Below are 22,323 nucleotides of genomic sequence, written 5' to 3' on the forward strand. Positions count from 1 at the left end.
TTTCCGGTAGCTACATGCCTTACAGGAGATACCGACCTCGTCCTCGCACAACAGTTTACAAAAATATAGAAAACATTGAACTTACTACAACATCAGGAGACAAGAAAAATCGCATTCCAGTAAAGAGTGTTGCAGCCCACGCCTTCGTCGATGGACCTTGTGTATTTCTTGGATGCTCGCTTAATTTTAGCTTGGACATAAACGATACATTCTCACATGGAAATGGATGATTCTCTGTTGCCGTAGTGAGAGGTGGTAGTGCAGTTTCTAGTGTAACTGGACTTGAAAGTTTTAATGATAGAGATGTAATTGCCTATCGAACCTATCATATGTTTGAAATAGCTAATAAAGACTTTGGTAAATCTGCTTATGACTCAACTTCGCCACTTGTATTGTATACACGTAACAAAAACCAGTTAGTAGATTTTGTTCATCCTCTGTAAACCCATTCCGATTCTCACTCTTTTTAGATACTTATCCCAACATGTGACAAATTGGATGACTCATTTCCCATGGCTGATCGAGAAATAGCCGTCTTGTCTTGCCTCGTGAAGGGAAGGTCCTGGGTTTGAGTCCCACCTTAGCCACTGGCCTGTGCTTTCTATTCGCTAATGTAGCAAATCATATAAACATTACAAAAACTTTTAGTTTCTCGGAGCAATTTTGTTCGCCCCGAGCTGTACTTACAAGACAAACAGCACCAAGTCAGAAGAGAGTCAAACTAAACCGGAGAAGTCACCCTATTAAAAGTATGGACACCCAGAAGAGAAACTGTTTTAACCACTTTACTACAGTAAAAGTAATCCCCCGACAAGTGCCTAGCGAGTATCATGTAAAGACTGTGCTGTCTTAGCATCCGTACAGTGAATGTGGAACCACGGTCCACTGCAGAACCCTGATGGTTCTAAGTTCTCCGCACTTTCCATGGAATCCATATTAGTCACAATAAAATAAGCGTGCTAGCGATCTTTGTCTCACCATGTTCGACGAGCTGCCACTGAGAATGGCTACACGTTACTCCTACCACATCTTTTTGTTAATGTAAGACCCGTGGCCCACAATCCTGGGACTCGGTAATTCACTAACAACATTATGGGCCCCTGAATGTATCTCTCACTCTGCAGTCGAGTATTGCTGCCACATCAAAACTGTGTGCCACTCCGGGACTCGAGCCCGAAAACGTACCTTTCGTGCCTGGACAGCTTGAATAAGAAAAAGAAAGTCGGATATTAAGGAATATACAAATCCAACGTTCCTATTCTCAACGAATGGCGCCAGTTGTTAACAGTGGCAAAAGGTCTTTTAAACAAAACCACTGTTAACAACTGGCGCCCTTCGTTGAGAACAGAAAGGTTGGATTTTCATATTCCTTAATATCCGACTTACTGGAGGCAGAGAACTAGCTGTGATTACACAAGCGTGGGGACAGGAATCGGCTGTATTCAATCGGGGAGACTTTGCGCAATTTCGATTCCTTCGTCTTTGAAGACAATCCCGAGGGTACTCGATACCTGTGTGAAGTTTCAAAATTCGAGGCATGGTCTCTTTATTCGATAACGCCAGGTACCGTATTTAAGGTGAAACTGCCAGCTGCTTGTGGTAAGAAATGTTTTTCAAAGAAGACAGGTAGCATTATTTCGCAGTTTTCAGCTGTCGTAGATCACACATGTTTGGTACATGACTGCCTAGTAACTTTTCCTTCATAGTTCAACTGTGGTACATCGAACATGTTTGGAATATGATTTCCCATTGATGCTTTGCAGATTTGTATACTAGCTGCATGGAGAAAAACGTCCTCTAGAACTTACCCAAGTCTTTTTTAATTTTATTACGGCTTTTAGAGGGACTACTTCACTTTGCACTGAATTCTCATAGTCGGAGATCATCTGGAGTTCCACTATCTTTTTTTTATTGCCGCCAGCCAATGTAAGTTGAAGAATAAATGGTCATCATAATAAAATAACAGAAATCAGAGGTCGTGTGCAAAAGGTTCAAGTGTTCGTTCTTCCCATGAGCAGTTCTAGACCGAAAGGTAGAGAAATAGTGTTAATGTGCCATATTGCAGTGACTGTATTGTCAAGAAGAATGCTTACTTTATCCGAAGCAACATTGCATTGTTCTACACTACTGGCCATTAAAATTGCTACATCGAGAAGAAATGCAGATGATAAACGGGTGTTCATTGGACTAATATATTATACTAGAACTGACATGTGATTACACTTTCACGCAATTTGAATGCGTAGATCCTGAGAAATCGGTACCCAGAACAACCACCTCTGGCGGTAATAACAGCCTTGATACGCCTGGGCATTCAGTCAAACAGAGCTTGGATGGCGTGTACAGGTACAGCTGCCCATGCAGCTTCAACACGATACCACAGTTCATCAACAGTAGTGACTGGCGTATTGTGGCGAGCCAGTTGCTCGGCCACCATTGACCAGACGTTTTCAATTGGTGAGAGATCTGGAGAATGTGCTGGCCAGGTCAGCAGTCGAACATTTTCTGTATCCAAAAAGGCCCGTACAGGACCTGCAACATGCGGTCGTGCAGTATCCTGCTGAAATGTAGGGTTTCGCAGGGATCGAATGAAGGGTAGAGCCACGGGTCGTAACACATATGAAATGTAACGTCCACTGTTTAAACTGCCGTCAGTGCGAACAAGAGGTGACCGAGACGTGTAACCAATGGCACCCCATACCATCACGCGGAGTGATACGCCAGTAAGGCGATGACGAATACACGCTTCCAATGTGCGTTCACCGCGATATCGCCAAACACGGATGCGACCATCATGATGCTGTGAACAGAAGCTGGATTCATCCGAAAAAATGATGTTTTGCCATTCGTGCACCCAGGTTCGTCGTTGAGTATACCATCGCAGGCGCTCCTGTCTGTGATGTAGCGTCAAGGGTAACTGCAGCCATGGTCTCCGAGCTGATAGTCCATGCTGCTACAAACGTCGTCGAAATGTTCCTGCAGATGGTTGTTGTCCTGAAAACGTCTCCATCTGTTGACTCAGAGATCGTGGTTGCACGATCCGTTACAGCCATGCGGATAAGATGCCTTTCATATCGACTGCTAGTGATACGAGGCCGTTGGCATCCAGCACGGCGTTCCGTATTACCCTCCTGAACCCACAGATTCCATATTCTGCTAACAGTTATTGGATCTCGACCAACGCGAGCAGCAATGTCGCGATACGATAAACCGCAATCGCGATAGGCTACAATCCGACCTTTATCAAAGTCGGAAACGTGATGGTACGCATTTCTCCTCCTTACACGAGTCATCACAACAACGTTTCACCAGGCAACGCCGGTCAACTGCTGTTTGTGTATGAGAAATCGGTTGGAAACTTTCCTCATGTCAGCACGTTGTAGGTGTCGCCACAGGCGCCAACCTTGTGTGAATGATCTGAAAAGCTAATCATTTGCATATCACATCATCTTCTTCCTGTCGGTTAAATTTCGCGTCTGTAGCACGTCATCTTCGTGGTGTAGCAATTTGAATGGCCAGTAGTGTACTTAAGAACACAGGCTCTGGAATATCGTATTTATCCGCCAATACCATGTAGCGCCTTTCAGTTAAAAATGTCCTTCCACGTATGGGAACTACACAACGTGTAGTCTGGCCGTGACTCGTTCGCGGATAGCCAAAGCGGTTAAGGCGACCGCTCGCGAAAATCGGAAAATCCGGGTTCGATTCCCGGTCTGGCACATATTTTCGTTGTTGTCATTGCCTTGTACGGCTGATGGTTGTTCCAGTCACCTAAGTCTGAATTGCAGAGTAGTGATGCAGATGTAGATCGTTTCTGTGGCCTGGCGCATGTAAAATATTACGTGGACGCAACTCCCATAATCTCACCAACGAGTGTGACGTCAGGTTATGTTGGTTAACACAGCAGCAAACAGTAACGAGCAGATATGATGTACTCACTCAGCAAATCATACGTTTGAGGAAGATATGCACGACCAAACCCCTTATTAGTTCTGACGCAGAAAATGATAAGTTACCAGCTAATTATGTCTTAACTGAAGGCTTAAAATACCGCTTATCCGCTAATATCGCCGTGCTGCAGGTCCAGTAAGTCTGAAAGCAGAATCATGAACTCATCATTTTCTTGGATTTCGTGCAGTGTAGGAAATTGTAACTCGAAGCCCATACTGCATGGCTTTTACTTCCTGGATGTTCGTCTAGCTCGGAGAAAATTAACCATCGCATTTGTCATTATTTCCCAGTGACCTTAATTTTCTCATACTGATGGTGATTTTCGATAGCACCAGTAGATCTATTGTCACACAATTTTAGATGTATGCAAAATAATTTTCTCGAGAGAAATAAGATGCACGTCTATGACTTATCGCAAAACGAAATTCACACAAAAAACTGCTTGCTCAGTAGTCGAGACTACGGTTCGGTAATCGAAAAAACTGTAGCTGCAACTTTAATTTTTTCACGGCGGTGTCGGTGTATTTAAAACTGAAAGAAACTATTTATCAAATTAATATATGGGATGTAGGTCAAGGAAAAGAAGAAAATAGCGATGACCTTTGGCTTCTTGTTTGGCCTTCAGAGTCGCCGGACTCCATTACATGACGTGTCCGCACCCTCGGTGTTTCCCCAACCTCCTGGTCAATAATGAAAGCTATTGAGTCTGCCATAATACACACTGTAACGACGTATCGTAATAGCTATGCAGTCTCATTGGTCGGAGGAACAGATTGATTTCTCGATTTCAGTATGTGTGTGTATGTGTGTGTGTGTGTGTGTGTGTGTACGTAAATATATTTTGGAAATACTTTCAAAAATATACGTGTTTAGTAACTATTAACTATTACTGAAGAAGCGTTACGTGTGTATCATATTGGAGTTCTAAGCTCAGTTCCCGTTCTTGCAGAAAAATAATAATGAATTAAGGATGGGTCCGCCTTTTTGCATGTACACAGATCTTTGTTTTGTTTTATCACCCAAACATATTTCACCACAGTTGTGGCATCCTCTTTGGCGTTTTATTATTTCTCTGAAATACATCCGTACATGTTATTTTTACGTTAAGGAATATAATGCATCAGATTTTGTTGTCATTTAAACTGCGTGTGCACTTTTATTTTACACTGTGTGCGACCTGTGGTTGCCAACCAAAATCAACCACAGTTCTAAATTAGTACACCACGTCGTGATGGATGTTAGAAAGTCGTCTGCACTGATTTTTTGTTTATTATCCGATACTTAAATTATATGTTCTGGTAAAATTCGTGGCACATGCCCGTTTTTGGACACGCCAATGCAGTATTTTGCTGGTCCTTAGCTGTGCCAAGTTTTTTTTTTTATGTACGAGATGTTTTTTGTGTAGTTGAGCTGAACCTGTGGACATCGATAAAAGTTTTGTGAAGCTTAGGTATGGTGAACTATTTCGTGCAGTTTGTTCGTGGATTATGTTTCGTATTGTAACATCAAATCTACACGCTCACAAAACCAAATAAAAAGAACAAAACAAACGAACCCCAGGGCGCCCACACCAAGAAATTTACCAAAGTTTCACAACAGTTGAATAATGATAACAAAACCAGCAGCTGTTTTTGGATCTAACTTTGTTTATTTTTTGTAATACATGTTGCCAATTTCGATACCACATACTGTCATCTTCAGGTCCCGAACGTAACCTGTCTTCCTTGATGGATTACCAGATAAGGAATCACAAAACCGGTACTCCGATCAGGCCTGTGCCTGATTTGACAACTGCATCAGCGTATCATTTAGCCAGGCGCATGGACAACACCACAAACAACAAGAAAACTTAGCACACCCTGACATTTGACCAAAATAACACACAAGACATGAAACGTAATGAAGAAACAAGATATAAATGTGGCATACGAAGCAAACAACATTCTGCAGAAAACGTCAAAAATACCTAACGCGACCATATGTAATTCAATAAAGCAGGTATATGTTAACCTAGTAGTCATCTATTGTTCATAAATGCCCTCTTTTCCCACACAAATTTGTTTTTATTACTTTTTTGCTTCGTCCATTACGTGTTATTTCTCTTCCAACGTCGCAGAACTCTTTCACATCGTCTACTTCGTGGTTCCCAATTTTCATTTTAAACTCATTGATAATCTCATTTCTGCTACTCCTCATTACGTCTTTCTTTCTTTGGCTTACCCCCAACTCATATTCTGAACTCACTATATCTTTCATTACGTTCAGCACGCACTGCAGTTCTTACTTGGTTTGACTGTTGATAGGATTATCTCTAGCGAATCTTATGACTGATAGTCTTTAACCCCGCATTTTAATTCGGCTCCAAAATCTTCCTTTTACTTCCGTCACTTCATCTTAGATGTGTGCATGGTGCCTCAAACCTTTTGGGTAGAATCGAAAGAGGTGACAGTGGGTCCACAACCGATTATATTGAGATAGGTTTGTCTTATTTGCAGATGATACAAACATTGCAATAAATAGTAAATCAAATATAAATTTAGAAAGGGCAGCTAATCAAGTTTTTACTGACATTAATAAGTGGTTCATAGTCAATTCACTGTCATTAAACTTTGAAAAGACCCACTACATGCAGTTTAGAACTTCCAAGACATTTCCTTCTAGTGTGTGTATAACATATGATGACATGGAAATAGAAGAAGTTGAGACTGTAAAATTCTTGGGATTACAACTTGGGAGCGACGTACTAACGAACTGCTGAAGCGCCTAAAGAAGTCTGTGTTTGCAATGCGAATGATGTCAGACACAGGAGATATAAATAAAAAAACTGGCATATTTTGCTTATTTTCATTCCATTATGTCATATGATATCATATTTTGCGGTAACTCCACAAACCGAGAAAAATTTTTTTGAGAACAGAAGCGTATAATAAGAGTAATTTGTAGTGTAAATCCAAGAACATCTAGTCGAAGCCTATTCAAAGAATTGAGCATACTAACCACAGCTTCTCAGTATATTTATTCCTTAATGAAGTTTGTTGTAAATAATACATCTCTTTTTCCAACTACCTGCTTAGTACACAGTATCAATACTAGGAATAAAGAACACTATACACAAAGATTTCAAATCACTTACTCTTGTCCAGAAAGGAGTCCAGCATTCAGCAACGCATATTTTCAATAAGTTACCAGCAACCATTCAGAGTTTATTTTCAGACAAGGCACAATTTAAACATAATTTAAAAGAATTTTTGTGGCCAACTCCTATTCCATCCATAAATTTCTCAACAAATGCAGTAGGCCATTTTAATGAAAATTTATTATACTTCAATCATACTTGGTTGTGACAGCCAAGTAACTACCTACTGTGTGAATGATGGATGTATGGAAAGCAGATGTAAGTCTTAAGTCTGTAAATAGTGGAAGTTTAATTTTAAATCTTGTACATAATTTGACTGTTCTTAACTAAGGATCATTGAAATGAATAATTTACTTTAATTTTTGACAATACTTGGTTGTAATACCCAAGTAAGTAGCTACTGTGTGAGTGATGGAGTGAATAAAAGCAGATGTATGTATTAAAACTGTAAATATTATAAGTTTAATTTTAATTCATGTACATAATTTTACTTTTTATTGACTGAGGATCATTAAAATTAATGAAACTCAAGTTTTTCTAATTACATTTTTGTAATGTGTTTATCTGACATGTTCCACACCCAGGAGGATCCCCTCTTTTGTTGGTCTATGGAATGAATAATTAATCTAATCTAATCTAATCAAAGAGAACCAATGGTCGGAAAAGCATATTTATTGTACTAGGGAACACACAGCGTACACCGCATAACAACAACGCTGCTCATAGTAACTATTCAAAATGATGACCGCCAAACTCACTGCATGCATGGCAACGGTGCATGAAGTAATTCCGCACTCTGGCGAAGATCCTAGGTGTCTGTGTGCTCTGGAACAGACAACTGGTGATAAACAGCGTACACCCCTGACTATTCTGATTTGTTCACGGATGAGGCATAATTCGCCATTGATAGTGTTTTCAACAGCCGCAACAGCCATGTCTAGAGTGAGGGCAATCCCCCCGTCACACGCTTCGGTGGCCACCAGCAATGATTCTCTGTCAACGAGTGAGCGAGTATTGTCCAAGATCACCTCATACGACCTTATTTGCTGCCTCCCGTTTGACCGGTCCTTGTAACCTGGTGTTCCTGCGAGACGTGCTGTCACAGTTCCTGGAGACTGTAACCTTTGGTGTCCGTGAAAGGATGTGGTTTCAACATGACGGTGAACCAGCCCACTTTGATGTTAATGTACGCGAGCACCTGAACAACACGTACCCTCATCGTTGGGTTGGAAGGGGAGGTCTTGTCCCATGGCCAGTGTGATCACAGTGTCCACACCTCTCGATTTTTTTTTCTGGCTTTACGTCAAAACGTTGGTGTATCAAAACCCAGTAGGAACGGATTAAGACCTGCTTACTAGGGTCCAAACTGCCTGTCTCCTGGTACAATAAATCCCAGGGATCTTTGAGAGAGTTGTGGACTCACTATCACGTGTTTCAGTTTGACCCAAAAGGTATGAGACAGCCTGTAGATTTAACAATAGGGTCGAGAGACTACATCCCTATCTTACAACTGTTCTAATCGTTTCTGCGCCATACAGTTGTGTGACTCACCAGCTCTGCCTGAGAGGAGATATCGAGCGTCAGGTCCATTCCCGACGGGCCGGCTCCCACGACCACCACCCTACGACCTTTGAAGAGCGACGGCACTCGGTAGTCGTGGCTGTGCGTCTGCCGACCTCTGAACTTCTCTGATCCTGGAAGGGACGGCACGAATGGCAGAAAATAGTGTCTGAAAGAAAAAGGAGTAAAAGGAAAGCAGGTCTACATTTACGTTCTACTATAAATTATTCATATATCGACAAACAGAATTTGAAAAAATGAAATATATCCTTTGTAAAAGTAGTCTACTCTTTGTTACAAAATTCACTATTATAGACACCAGTACGAAATCAGTTAACAGTTTTTCCTTTTTGTCTGCGATACTCTTACATTTTTTTTCCTACGATACTCTTACGAAATTTACAAGACTTTGCACATTTTCCGCTTCGGACACTTTTCATTTCCGATAACAGTTTGTTACCACACGTTTCAGGCCCTACATAGCCGAGTTTGCTAATGCACGGTCGTGCTGTGACTCACGACTAATCAGTAGCCCGTTTCGAATCCTGGCGACAGAAGAAACTTTGACAGATGATATTTGCCCGGCAAGAGCAAAAGATATGGTGGCATAAAGTTCGCGATCACCAGATTTGGTGCCAATATACTGTATTAAATTCAAAATCTCTCTGCAGTATCTCACGGGCTGAGAGCATGTGACACCGAATGGGGGAATTCAAGGTCGGCGGCCCTTTTGGTGCTATTCGAGAGGAGTGGGCTATGAACTGGCAGTGAGTTTTGCCCTCTCTTTTCTGTTACCATCATACAAAACAAACATAACACCACACTCTGCACATATTCGCTGTGGCTACCTACACTCAAGAGACGAACTTACGATATAATTCCCGGGCACTGTGAGGAAACAGCCCATTGCGCATGGGGGATGGAAAGCCTTTCACATCAGGCGGCTGAACCCAACCCTCGGGATCTCCCATCTCTATGACTCTTTACGAGACGTTTCATCAGCACGGTGCCATCTTCAGGTGCTCATACTTTATTATAATTTAGCGATTTACACATTCGTTTCACATGAGACGTTTCTGGTGGTTATGCGACAGATTAGGTGACGCAATGTCAGGAAAGTGTAACATAAATTAATTTACGTCATCTGACAGCTTGTACAACGAGTAATAACTACAACTTACGGATTGTGGTAGTACATGTTCCATTTCTCGCAATCTGAACATATCCATGCATGTCTGAAGGACTTTGCAGAGTGCATGGTAAAAAATCAGGTAATGCAGTGTAGTATTTCATGCATCTCTGAAGGACGCTGCAGAGTACATTTTAAAAACACAGGCACTGTAATATAGTCTATGTAATCAACACAGTCTCTTTTTAATCATCGCTAACTGCAACAGAATGTTCATAGTGCAATACGGTTGCGTGCGAACAGAACATTTATTCAACATTTTATAAAGACAATTGTACTCTGATGTGAATAATTCATTCTGCAACGAACGAAGTGTTAATGTTATGTCAGCGACAGCACCAAATACATTTCATGTGTGTTAAGTATTTACCAAGTTCAAATTCTAATAACTTAAAGTTTCAGAAGGAACCAACTGTCGGATATGATTGGTTCAACTCATATGTTGCCTTGAATGAACAAGACATCTGAGGCATACGTTTGGAAACCATTCATGTTTAACCAACTTCGCTCTTCTAGTCTGTATGGTGTGCACAGACTTTTTTCTTAGTTTTTCTTTAATCAAACTTTTATGTTGTTCACAAATTGCAACTCCTTCTAAACTTTTCACACTAATTAAGGCCAATGTCCAAAGGCCGAATGTACTTCTGACCAAAAAGCGATTCTGATAGCTGAAGTCAAAGGTTTTTGTTAATCATGCCTTTTGCGTTCTTCTGACAATATTTCCGTTGGAATTTTCATCCCGTAACACATACTTCTATATATATAACTTTGAAGTGGAGTAACAGTTTTCATAGATTTAGCTGTAATTTTTTTTTTACACAACGAAATATTTTCTTAAGAATTTTCACCCCCTAATGAGCTGAACTTCCAAAAACAGCGAAACACGTATTTTCAGCTATATAACAGAAAAGTCAAAGACAAATTGTTATAGGTGCAGCTTTAAAAATTCTTTAGTAATCCTTTAATAAGAATCATTTAAAGAAATTCTCCCACTGTTTTACCCTCTTAATACTTGACTTTCCAAAAATGCTGAAACACTTACTTTTTCTAATTTTGACTGAGAAACCAAATACCAGTTTCTGTAGTTCTTTCTTCAAAATTGCCTTAATAGGGCACATTTTCAACAAGCCTTTCATCCTCTATGTCACCCCCTTAGGAGTGGAACTTCGAACAATCCCTTCTTAAACAATAGCTACAGTATAATAACGACACCCTCTCCAAATATCAAGGTTCCATTCTCAGCGGTTTCGGCTAGGCGATGAGTAGTCAAAGTGATTCAGCCGGCCGGAGTGGCCGAGCAGTTCTAGGCGCTACAGTCTGGAACCGCGCGACCGCTACGGTCGCAGGCTCGAATCCTGCCTCGGGCATGGATGTGTGTGATGTCCTTAGGTTAATTAGGCTTAAGTAGTTCTAAGTTCTAGGGGACTGATGGCCTCAGAAGTTAAGTCCCATAGTGCTCAGAGCCATTTGAACTAGTCAGTGATTCAGGCTGGCTCTATTTCGCCCCCTTAGGGGTCGACTTTCCAAAACCAGTGAAACATTTATTTCTTTTCTGACCGAGGAGGCAAATACGACTTTTCATAGATTTAACTTTAAAATGCTTTCACAATGAAATCTTTTCATTCATTTGACCCCCTATTTCACCCATTCATTACACAGTGCTATTCAGAGACGCACAGTACAACACGATGGAACAGTACCGGTACAGTTTCCCAGAACTCATTGACAAGCACCTTGTGTATGGGGAAGGAGGTTGCAATGCCCTCGCTGCTGAAAGGCTGCACAGGGAACGATTTCCTAAAAGTCACTTCCTGATGTCACTTTTGTATGAGACCCAAGATGGAATTAGTTGCGAGAATTGTAGCTGCCTGTGATGCGATTTGAAACACACCAGGGATATTTGTCAGGGTACGTCAGAATCTTGTTCGCCGATGTCATGCTTGCATTGCAAGGCCGACAGTTTCAGCACATTTTGTAAGACACAGTACAAATGGTACGTTCATTTTGTCAATGATGGTATTTGCAGTTAACTGGGACTAATGTAAATCAAAAGATACAAAATAACTCGATTTTATTCCTAATATCTCCTTAAGCTAGCTTCTCTGACCCCAGGTTCCCTACTTCGAATTGTTCAGTGGAGCATCCTCTATGTCCGGTTAAATTTTTGCACGCTCTTACGGAAACACCATGTGCATAGAGATAATAAACATCTGCCTGCTGCACCAATGTGCAACTACCCTGAACAAACAATAAAATATTGTCTCTAAAATGTGCAGGATGGAGTTCGACCTTAGTCTGTTGTAAATGAATGATTGTCGGAGATGAAATATTTCTAATTGTAGGACGTGTCCCTCATCGTATGAAGCCGCAAGATGCGCCACCAAAACCCGGAACTTACAGAGAAAAGATTCGTAACTGACGTCATCCAGACTGGAGGAAGTATATAATAATCTAAGGAAACTAAGAAGACACCACAGAAAAATGACCGAGGTTCTCGACAAAGAATTGTTCACAGAGTACGAGTAAGTTATACATTATTATGGCTGGCCAAGTAACTTTTATTGAATGTTGGACTACAATTCAAAGTGGCACTGACATCTGAACCTACTTTTCGACGTGACAGTCAAATGTCTGTAAACAACGATTGGAACTTTCGACTATTCTTCAATTCGTTGACGACAGGAAGTAGCGCCTTGATCACGGAGCCATTCGAGAACCGCTGTGTGAACGTCATCTTCGTCGGAAGATCTCTTTCTCCCCAAAGGTTCTTTCAGCTTGTATAATGGACGACCAAAAAGTTTCCGTTTGAGGGCGTTGCTACAACGTATATGCAACATAGCACGACTCCGATGCTGTTACACTGATGAGCCAAAGAAGCTGGTACACATGGCTAATATCGTGTAGAGTCCCCGTGAGCACACAGCAGTGTCGCATGCACTCGACTAATGTCCGACTCGGCTAATGTCCGAAGTATTACTGGAGGGATCTGACACCATGAATCCTGCACGGCTATCCATAAATCCATAAGAGTACGAGGGAGCGGAGATCTCTCCTGAAAGTCCGTTGTAAGGCATCCCAGATATGCCAGTAATGTTCGTGTTTTGTGGCCAACGCCGGCCGAAGTGGCCGTGCGGTTAAAGGCGCTGCAGTCTGGAACCGCAAGACCGCTACGGTCGCAGGTTCGAATCCTGCCTCGGGCATGGATGTTTGTGATGTCCTTAGGTTAGTTAGGTTTAACTAGTTCTAAGTTCTAGGGGACTAATGACCTCAGCAGTTGAGTCCCATAGTGCTCAGAGCCATTTGAACCATTTGTGGCCAACGGAAATGTTTAAACTCCGAAGTGTGTTCCTGGGGCCATTTTGTAGTAATTCTGGACATTTGGGGTGTCGCATTGTCCTGCTGGAATTGCCCAAGTCCGTCGGAACGCACAATGGACGTGAATGGATGCAGGTGATCAGTCAGGACGCTTACGCACGTGCCATCTGTCAAGGTCGTATCTAGACGTATCAGGGGTCCCATATCACTCCAACTGCACACATTCCACCGTTACAGACCCTTCACCAGCTTGAACAGTCCCCTGCTGATCCATGGATTCATGAGGTTGTCTCCACACCCGTACACGTCCATCCCCTAGATACAATTTGAAACGAAACTGGTCCGACAAGGGAACTTGTTTCCAGTCATCAACAATCCATTGTCGTTGTTGACGGGCCCAGGCAAGTGTAAAGTTTTGTGTTGTGCAGTCATCAAGGATACATGAGTGGGCCTTTGGCTCCGAAACCCCACATCGATGATGTTTCGTTGAATGGTTCGCAGCTAACACTTGCTGATGGTTCTGGACTGAAATCTGCGGCAATGTGCGGAAAGGTTGCACTTCTGTCACGTTGAACGATTGGTCTCGTTCTTGTAGAATCTTTTTCCGGCAGCAGAGATGTCGGATATTTGATGTTTTACCGTATTCCTGATATTCACGGTAAACTCGTAAAATGGCCGTAAGGGAAAATCCCCACTTCATACCAGCTTCTTAGCTTCTTTGGCGCTTCAGTGTACGTGACCACCGATATGTAGGCAAGGGATTAGTGTGGGATTCTTGTCTTTCCGATGTGCGCGCGGTAAATGCGGGAACGTGAACTAGGCGACGTTATTACCAGATGCGTTCAAAAGGGACCGACGTGCCGCTACTTTTTTTCTTTTTTTTTTTTTTTTAGCCGAAGGACAAACACGGAAAGACATCCGCCGGAGAATGAAGAATGTGTTTGGGGCAGCAATTCTGTCGAAACGGTGCGTAAGTTACGTGGTGGTCGCAAGTCGACACAAGACTTTGGTCGATCTGGGAAGCCAGCAGGAGTTACGCCAACTGAAGTGGGAGGCACTCGAGCACCTGCTGTGTATTCCTAACTTCCCCGCATGCGATTATCATGCCTTCTGTCCCTTAAAACATGCCGTGAAGTATCGACGATTCCTGTCGGACTAAGATGTGCTGCAAGCAGTTGCGGACTTCTTCACATAGCAGGACACGGTGTTCTACCCAACGGGTATCTTCAATCTGGTGCGTCAGTGGTATGATGGTGTCAGTGCTCCCGGCGATTTTGCACGACTGGGCTATAGATTCTGGACTGTCATCCGTACCGCAGCAGAAGTACACTACTGGCCATTAAAATTGCTACACCAAGAAGAAAAACAGATGATAAACGGGCATTCATTGGACAAATATATTATACTAGAACTGATATGTGATTACATTTTCACGCAATTTGGGTGCATAGATCCTGAGAAATCGGTACCCAGAACAACCACCTCTGACCGTAACAACGGTCTCGAAACGCCTGGGCATTGAGTCAAACAGAGCTTGGATGGCGTGTACAGGTACAGCTGCCCATGCAGCCTCAACACGATACCACAGTTCATCAACAGTAGTGACTGGCGTATTGTGACGAGCCAGTTGCTCGGCCACCATTGACCAGACGTTTTCAATTGGTGAGAGATCTGGAGAATGTGCTGGCCAGGGCTGCAGTCGAACATTTTTTGTATCCCGTACAGGACCTGCAACATGCGGTCATGCATTATCCTGCTGAAATGTAGGGTTTCTCGGGGATCGAATGAAGGGTAGGACCACGAGTCTTAACACATCTGAAATGTAACGTCCACTGTTCAAAGTGCCGTCAGTGTGAACAAGAGGTGACCGAGACGTGTAACGAATGGCACCCCATACCATCACGCCGGGTTATATGCCAGTATGGCGATGATGAATACACGCTTCCAATGTGCGTTCGCCGTGATGTCGCCAAGCACGGCTGCGACCATCATTATGCTGTAAACAGAACCTGGATTCATCCTAAAAAATGACGTTTTGCCATTCGTGCACCCAGGTTCGTGGTTGAGTATACCATCGCAGGCGCTCCTGTCTGTGATGTAGCGTCATGGGTAACCTCAGCCATGGTCTCCGAGCTAATAGTCCATGCTGCTGCAAACGTCGTCGAACTGTTCGTGCAGATGGTTGTTGTCTTGAAAACATCCCCATCTGTTGACTCAGGGATCGACACGTGGCTGCACGATCCGTTACAGCCATGCGGATAAGACGCCTGTCATCTCGACTGCTAGTATTACGAGGCCGTTGGCATCCAGCACGGCGTTCCGATTCCCTATTCTGCTAACAGTCATTGGATATCGACCAACGCGAGCAGCAATGTCGCGATACGATAAACCGCAATCGCGATAGGCTACAATCCAACCTTTATCAAAGTCGGAAACGTGATGGTACGCATTTCTCCTCCTTACACGAGGCATCACAACAACGTTTCACCAGGCAACGCCGGTCAACTGCTCTTTGTGTATGAGAAATCGGTTGGAAACTTTCTAGTGTCAGCACGTTGTAGGTGTCTCCACCGGCGCCAACCTTGTGTGAATGCTCTGAAAAGCTAATCATTTGCATATCACATCATCTTCTTCCTGTCGGTTAAATTTCGAGTCTGTAGCACGTCATCTTCGTGGTGTAGCAATTTTAATGGTCAGATGTGTATGTTAACTGGAAACCTGGAACACGTCTATCTTTTGCGCAATGGTCTTAGGTGTGTAACTTACTCTCTGAGGTCCCTACGTAGAATTTGAGATGGTGCTCCATCGTCAGAGGAAGATTTGTCAGTAAGCACCCGACCACTTACACGTGAAATGTACAGCTCATAGTGCACATGGTTCAAATGGCTCTGAGCACTATGGGACTTAACAGCTGTGGTCATCAGTCCCCTAGAACTTAGAACTACTTAAACCTAACTAACCTAAGGACATCACACACATCCATGCCCGAGGCAGGATTCGAACCTGCGACCGTAGCAGTCGCGCGGTTCCGGACTGCGCGCCTAGAACCGCGAGACCACCGCGGCCGGCTATAGTGCACATGACAAAAGTGTAAAGTATTGATGGAGCAGCAGTTACATCCCTGTAATAAACAACGCAATGGAACCACATTGCATTAAACCAAGAGTTTAATTCCGTAAGTTGATTATGAAATACTAGATGCACTAAGGCTGTTGGTCGTCACTTTCAGGATTAATTCTTAGCTTAAGTTCTCTATGAAGTATAAATATTCTTTTCGGATGATTTGTTACTCATCTCAAAGTATTCAACTTAGGATCCTCTGGCATTTGTGTAATTTTCACCCCTCTATGCGTACATAAAATGAAAAAGCCTCCTTCCTGGTTATTGCTTTTTCCTCTTCTTACACCAGTAAATAACTGCTAGCCAGACCGTACTGAGTGAAAAGAAGAAGTTATGAATATAAAAACAAACTAATTTATGTACAAACTTGCATAAGTTGCGCCAACGTCATATGCTACAAGCGTCCAGTACGGCTGTCGTTTGTTACTTACCCATTACAAACCATGACTGCGTCAAACTCATGGACAGTTTCTTCCCCTGAAGCAAGATTTTTCACTGTTACGTCCCAGACGGCATCTCGAGGGTTAACGAGAGTAACCATATGCTGAAACTGATAAATGATAAAGTTTCCATCAATAACATAGTTCCACTTTAAATGTGAAGGTTCAAAAATGAGAAGAGACAAATGTGAAGCCCATAACAGGGAAGCTATCTTGAAACTGTTTGAGTGTAAACAGCGCTGGAATCAGTGGCACAAAATTAGGTTGATTACTCATGTCGTAGACAAATTAATTCATCTTCCTGCAACTGAATGCAACGTCTCTGGAATTTCATCGACAGAAAAATCAAAGGTGGAAGTACACAGAGAGCTTAGTGTCCTTCAGGTACAGTGTAGTTTGTGATGACAACCATATTATTTGAATGCGAGTGGAGAAATAGACTGATTGGATCTTGTTGTAAGAATCCTATTCGATTCCCGGCGGGGTCAGGGATATTCTCTGCCTCGTGATGACTGGGTGTTGTGTGATGTCCTTAGGTTAGTTAAGTTTAAGTAGTTCTAAGTTCTAGGGGACTGATGACCATAGCTGTTAAGTCCAATAGTGCTCAGAGCCATTTGAACCATTTTTTGTAAGAATCCTACCAGTATTTTTCTACAGTGGGTTAGAATCAGCAAATAGAAGGAAAACGGAAATCAGAACAGTTGCATCGAAATTTCAACATGGTTCTTGCTAAAGAGCATCTCGGATGGGCAGCACAGTAAGTTTTTCTACTGTAATGGAGCTTCACATGTATTATTAAAAATATATCACCTTTATGTGTTCTTCTTACACATGAGAACACTAATACAACTTGGCATTTTACGTGTTTCAGATACCGCTATATCGTCATAAACTGATACAGAAGACAGCAAACCACAAAAAAGGGAACATCAACTTGATCTCATATTTTAAGAAGAAAGAAGCACAGTTGCGAGATATCAGGCCCAGTAACCGATCCCGCGCGAAAATTTGGTCAATAATTCTGACAGTACGCAGTTGTGACCTTGTGGAAGAATAGCTTTTAAACTTTCTCGCTCACCGGTTGTTTGTCACTCGCTCCGCACCACTCCAGCATCCTAATAGCGGAGCGCAAAGTACTGTGCAGCGGAGTCAGAAAGATACTGTTTTGTTACTGATAACACGCATTTTCACTGTATCCAAATGCCGTTTTCACTGTATCCAAGTGCACGGTTTGTAAGCTGTAGCTGGTACCAGAGAGCTCTTCGCTTCGAACATTTTGTGGTGCGATTGAGAAAGGTAGTGTAAATGAATGAAACGAAATTGTGTGTCACTGAATTGGTAGCATAGCGCTATTTATTTATTAACATGTTGTATCTGTTGTGCATTACTTTCTTTCGATTTTAAAACTGGCGTTGTTAGAATGAAGTACATTTGCAAGAAATGAGCTACTCTTCAAAACGGCTGGCATGATAAAATTGTGTCATAAATAGTTAACCTCGTATCATGATCATTCTTCATTTGCTTAGGTTTATTTATTTTGATTTTGAAGCGAATACAGTGTGATTCAGTTGCCTCTATTGTTTTATACAAATAGAAATGCTATATCTGTTCTTCAAAAACCGCGCTCTGGATTTTCATATTCTCTAGGCTACATTTAATCTAAATAGTCCTACAGAAAAAATGAACAGGACATTCTCTAAGGAAATTTAATGTAGTTAAATTTTGTACTGGGATACGTTTTCACTGGAAGCCACGATTTTCAAGTCAAGAAAAACATAAAAAAGTACCTCCACCTCTCACACTCATCCCTCACCAGTCACGATTTCTGGTACATTGTTCGTGGCACTCCCTCCTACCACGGTACAAAAATTTCCGACTACACGAACTGTTCTCAGTATTAAGGGCAGTCAATAAAGAACAAATAAGGTCGAAGGTGGGAAATAATTCGTGAAGTCGTAATTTTTGTGCAATGGAAGGAGGGAGTGTCGTGAAGAACGTACTAGAAGTCCTGACCGGTGAGGGCTGTGTGGGAGAGGGGGTGCGTATGAAGGTCACTTTTATATGTTTTTATCAAATAACTTGAAAGCTACGGCCTCTACCGAAAACATATCCCAATTTTGAAATTTAATTACATTAAATTCTCTACAAAAACGTTCTGTGCATTTTTTCTGTAAGACTAACACGTAGTTTGCGCTTAGTCAGCGAGAGAATATGAGTCTCGCACGTGGTTTTTGAGACAGACATAACTTTGCAGGTTACATAAAAATACATCGGTACGGGTAGCTAAACAACTCTGAACATAGCTGTTGAATATTAATACGAGGATATTGTTAAAATAAATTTGCGTAAGGCTGAGACATTATGGACTCATTACTGTGTTTCGCGTAGTATAACGTGTTCTCGAACAAGATTTCAAAACACATAAGGCAGATGCGTCCGACCCTCCTCTTCCCTCACCTTCAACATGACGTGAAAAACACGGCTCTGGTTGTCGCTCTACTGTTCATTACTTCGCGCTCGGGCATTAGGCGGTTGAAGCGGGGCGAAGCGCGTGACAAACAAACTGTGCGCGCTAAAGTTTAAATGGCGTACTTTCAGGTGAACTGTCTATCAGAAGAACCATGGCCAAAATCTTCGCGGAGGACCGGTTGCCGGTCGGTTGCTGATATCTCAACCGGTCGGTTGCTGACATCTTGCAAGCATGCTGCTTTCTCCTCAGAATATGCGGCCAAGTGGGGTCGGGTGGGGGGGGGGGGGATGTTTCCTTGTGCTTTACGACTTAAACAGCGAAGGAAAAGAGAGACGTTCGCAGTACTGCAGTGAGTTCTCTCTCTCTCTTTCTCTGTGTATGTGTGTGTGTGTGTGTGTGTGTGTGTGCGTGTGTGTGCGCGCGCGTATGTGTGAGTGTCGAATAAAGAGACATAGTATGCGACAGTGTATTTCATAGCAAAATACAAACCTGTGGACTCGACTATAGCCAAAAAAGTGCTGCGTTCTACATCTCCATCTACAGTCCGCAAGCCACCTCACAGTGCATGGCGGAGAGTAGTTTGCGTGCCACTGTCCCTTTTCCTGTTTCAATCGCGAATGCTTCGCGGGGCGAACAATTGCTGTTAAGCCTTCATGTGGGCCCCAAACTCTCTAATTTTATCTTCATGATCTTTTCGCCAGAAATCTATAGGAGGACGCAATATGCTGAGCCGGCCGAAGTGGCCGTGCGGTTAAAGGCGCTGCAGTCTGGAACCGCAAGACCGCTACGGTCGCAGGTTCGAATCCTGCCTCGGGCATGGATGTTTGTGATCTCCTTAGGTTAGTTAGGTTTAACTAGTTCTAAGTTCTAGGGGACTAATGACCTCAGCAGTTGAGTCCCATAGTGCTCAGAGCCATTTGAACCATTTGAGCAATATGCTGGTTGACTTCTAGGAGTTACGCTCTCGGAATTTCGACAGCAAACCACGCCGTGATGGAGAACGTCTTTCTCACAGCATCTGCCACTGCAGCCAGATGAGCATCTCCGTGGCGCTTTCGTGCCACCTAAATGAACCTGTAACGAAACGTGCTGCTCTTCTTTGCATCTTCTCTGTTTCTTCTATTAGTCCTAGCTGGTATGGACCTCAGACTGACGAGTAGTATTCATGCGTTTTGTAGCCTACCTCGTTTGTTGATGGACTTAATTTCCTCAGGATTCTTCCAATGAATCTCAGTCTGGCACCTGCTTTATCTTCGATTAGTTCTATGTGGTCACTCCATTTTAAACTGCTCTACGCACGCACTCCTAATTGTTTCACGGAAACAGCTGTTTCTACTGGTAGCTCTGCATCGTGTCGATACATTTTTCTATGTTGGGGTCAGCTGCGAATTCCTGCATCAAGCGTCGAACCTCTCCTCGTCCTCCTACGTTCCGCTACAATTTTTCTAGCATACTTCTCTATGTATAAGAGCGTCATCCGCGAAAAGCACGACGGAACTTTCGATATTGTCTGCTAGGTCATTCGTGTATATTGAGACATGCACACTGAAGACCCAAAGAAACTGCTATACCTGCCAATATCGTTCACTGCCTCAACACGACGTGGCATGGACTCCATTAATGTCTGGAGTAGTTCTGGACACCATAAATCTGCAGGGCTGTCCATAAATCCGTAAGAGTACGAGGGGTGGCGTGGAAACCTCTCCTTGCAAGGCATCCCAGATATGCTCAATAATGTTCATGTCTGGGGAGTTTGGTGGCCAGTGGAGCCACTCTGTAGCAATTCTGGACGTGTGGGGTGTCGCATTGTCCTGCTGGAATTGCCAAAGTCCAACGGAATGCACAATGGACATGAATGGATGCGGTGATCAGACGCGATGCTTACGTACGTGTCACCAGCCAGAGTCATAATTAGGCGTATCAGGGGTCCCATATCACTCCAACTGCACACGGTCCACCATTGCAGAGCCTCCACCATCTTAAACAGTCCCCTCCTGACGTGCAGGGTCCGTTAATTCATGAATTTATCTCCATACCGAACACGTCCATAGGCTCGATACAATTTGGAACGAGACTCGTCCGAGCAGACAACATGTTTCCAGTCATCAGCAGTCCAATGTCGGTGTTGACAGGCACAGGCGAGACGTAAAGCTTTGTCTCGTGCAGTCATCAAGGGTACATGAGTGGGCCTTTGGCTCCGAAAGCCTATATCGATGATGTTTCGTTGAATGGTTCGCACGCTGACACTTGTTGATGGCCAGCAATTTGCGGAAGGGTTGCACTTCTGTCAAGTTGAACGATTCTCTTCAGTGGTCGTTGGTCCCATTCTTGCAGGATCTTTTCCGGCCGCAGCGATGTCGGAGATTCGATGTTTTAGCGGATTTCTGATACGGTACACTCGTGAAATGGTCATACGGGAACATCCCCACTTCATTACTGCCTTCGAGATGCTGTGTTCTACCGCTCGCGCGCCAAGTGTACCATCACGTTCAGACTCACTTTAAACTTGATAATCTACCATTATAGCAGTAGTAACCGATATAACAACTGCGCCAGACACTTATTGTCTTATATACGCGTTGCCGACCGCAGCGCCGTATTCTGCCTGTTTACATATCTCTATATTTGAATATGCATGCCTATAGCAGTTTCTCTGGAGCTTCAGTGCAATCGCTCTTAACACGCACTTGGTGTACACCAGAAGTTACTTTCATGTCCGAAGACCTCTTTCGATTAAGAATGACGACTGTGTTCTGTTTGTAGAAACTCTTTAATTCAATCACACGGTTGGTCTGATATTCCGTGCTTTTGTATTTCGTTGATCTGGCGGCAGCGCGGACCTGTATCGAACGCCGTCAGTAAGTCAAGGAACACGGCATCCACATTGCCGCCTGTATCTACTGCCGGTCGCTGTGGCCGAGTGGTTCTAGGCAGTGCAGTCCGGAATCGCGCTGCTGCTACGGTCGCAGGTTCGAATCCTGCCTCGGACATGGATGTGTGTGATGTTCTCAGGTTAGTTAGGTTTAAATAGTTCTAGGTCTAGATGTTAAGTCCCATAGTGCCAAGAGCCATTTGAACCATTTGTGTATCTGCTGTTTCCTGTGGATCATGAACGAACAGAGCGATCTGGATTTCACACCAA

The 22,323-nt window shown here is 43.2% G+C and overlaps 1 protein-coding gene across 1 annotated transcript in view; it reads right to left on the reverse strand.

Moving 5' to 3' along the window:
• LOC124616200 (flavin-containing monooxygenase FMO GS-OX5) overlaps nucleotides 1-22,323 on the reverse strand; it is a 145,565-nt gene that overhangs the window by 45,043 nt on the left and 78,199 nt on the right. The window contains exons 3-4 of the mRNA XM_047144500.1: nucleotides 16,703-16,821; nucleotides 8,639-8,816 (exon numbers count right to left, since the gene is read on the reverse strand). Of these exons, the coding sequence (XP_047000456.1) occupies nucleotides 8,639-8,816; nucleotides 16,703-16,821 (297 nt within the window). The remainder of the gene's footprint in view (nucleotides 1-8,638; nucleotides 8,817-16,702; nucleotides 16,822-22,323) is intronic.

The sequence above is a fragment of the Schistocerca americana genome, chromosome 5 (assembly GCF_021461395.2).
Source record: "Schistocerca americana isolate TAMUIC-IGC-003095 chromosome 5, iqSchAmer2.1, whole genome shotgun sequence".
Classification (NCBI taxonomy): Eukaryota; Metazoa; Arthropoda; class Insecta; order Orthoptera; family Acrididae; genus Schistocerca; species Schistocerca americana.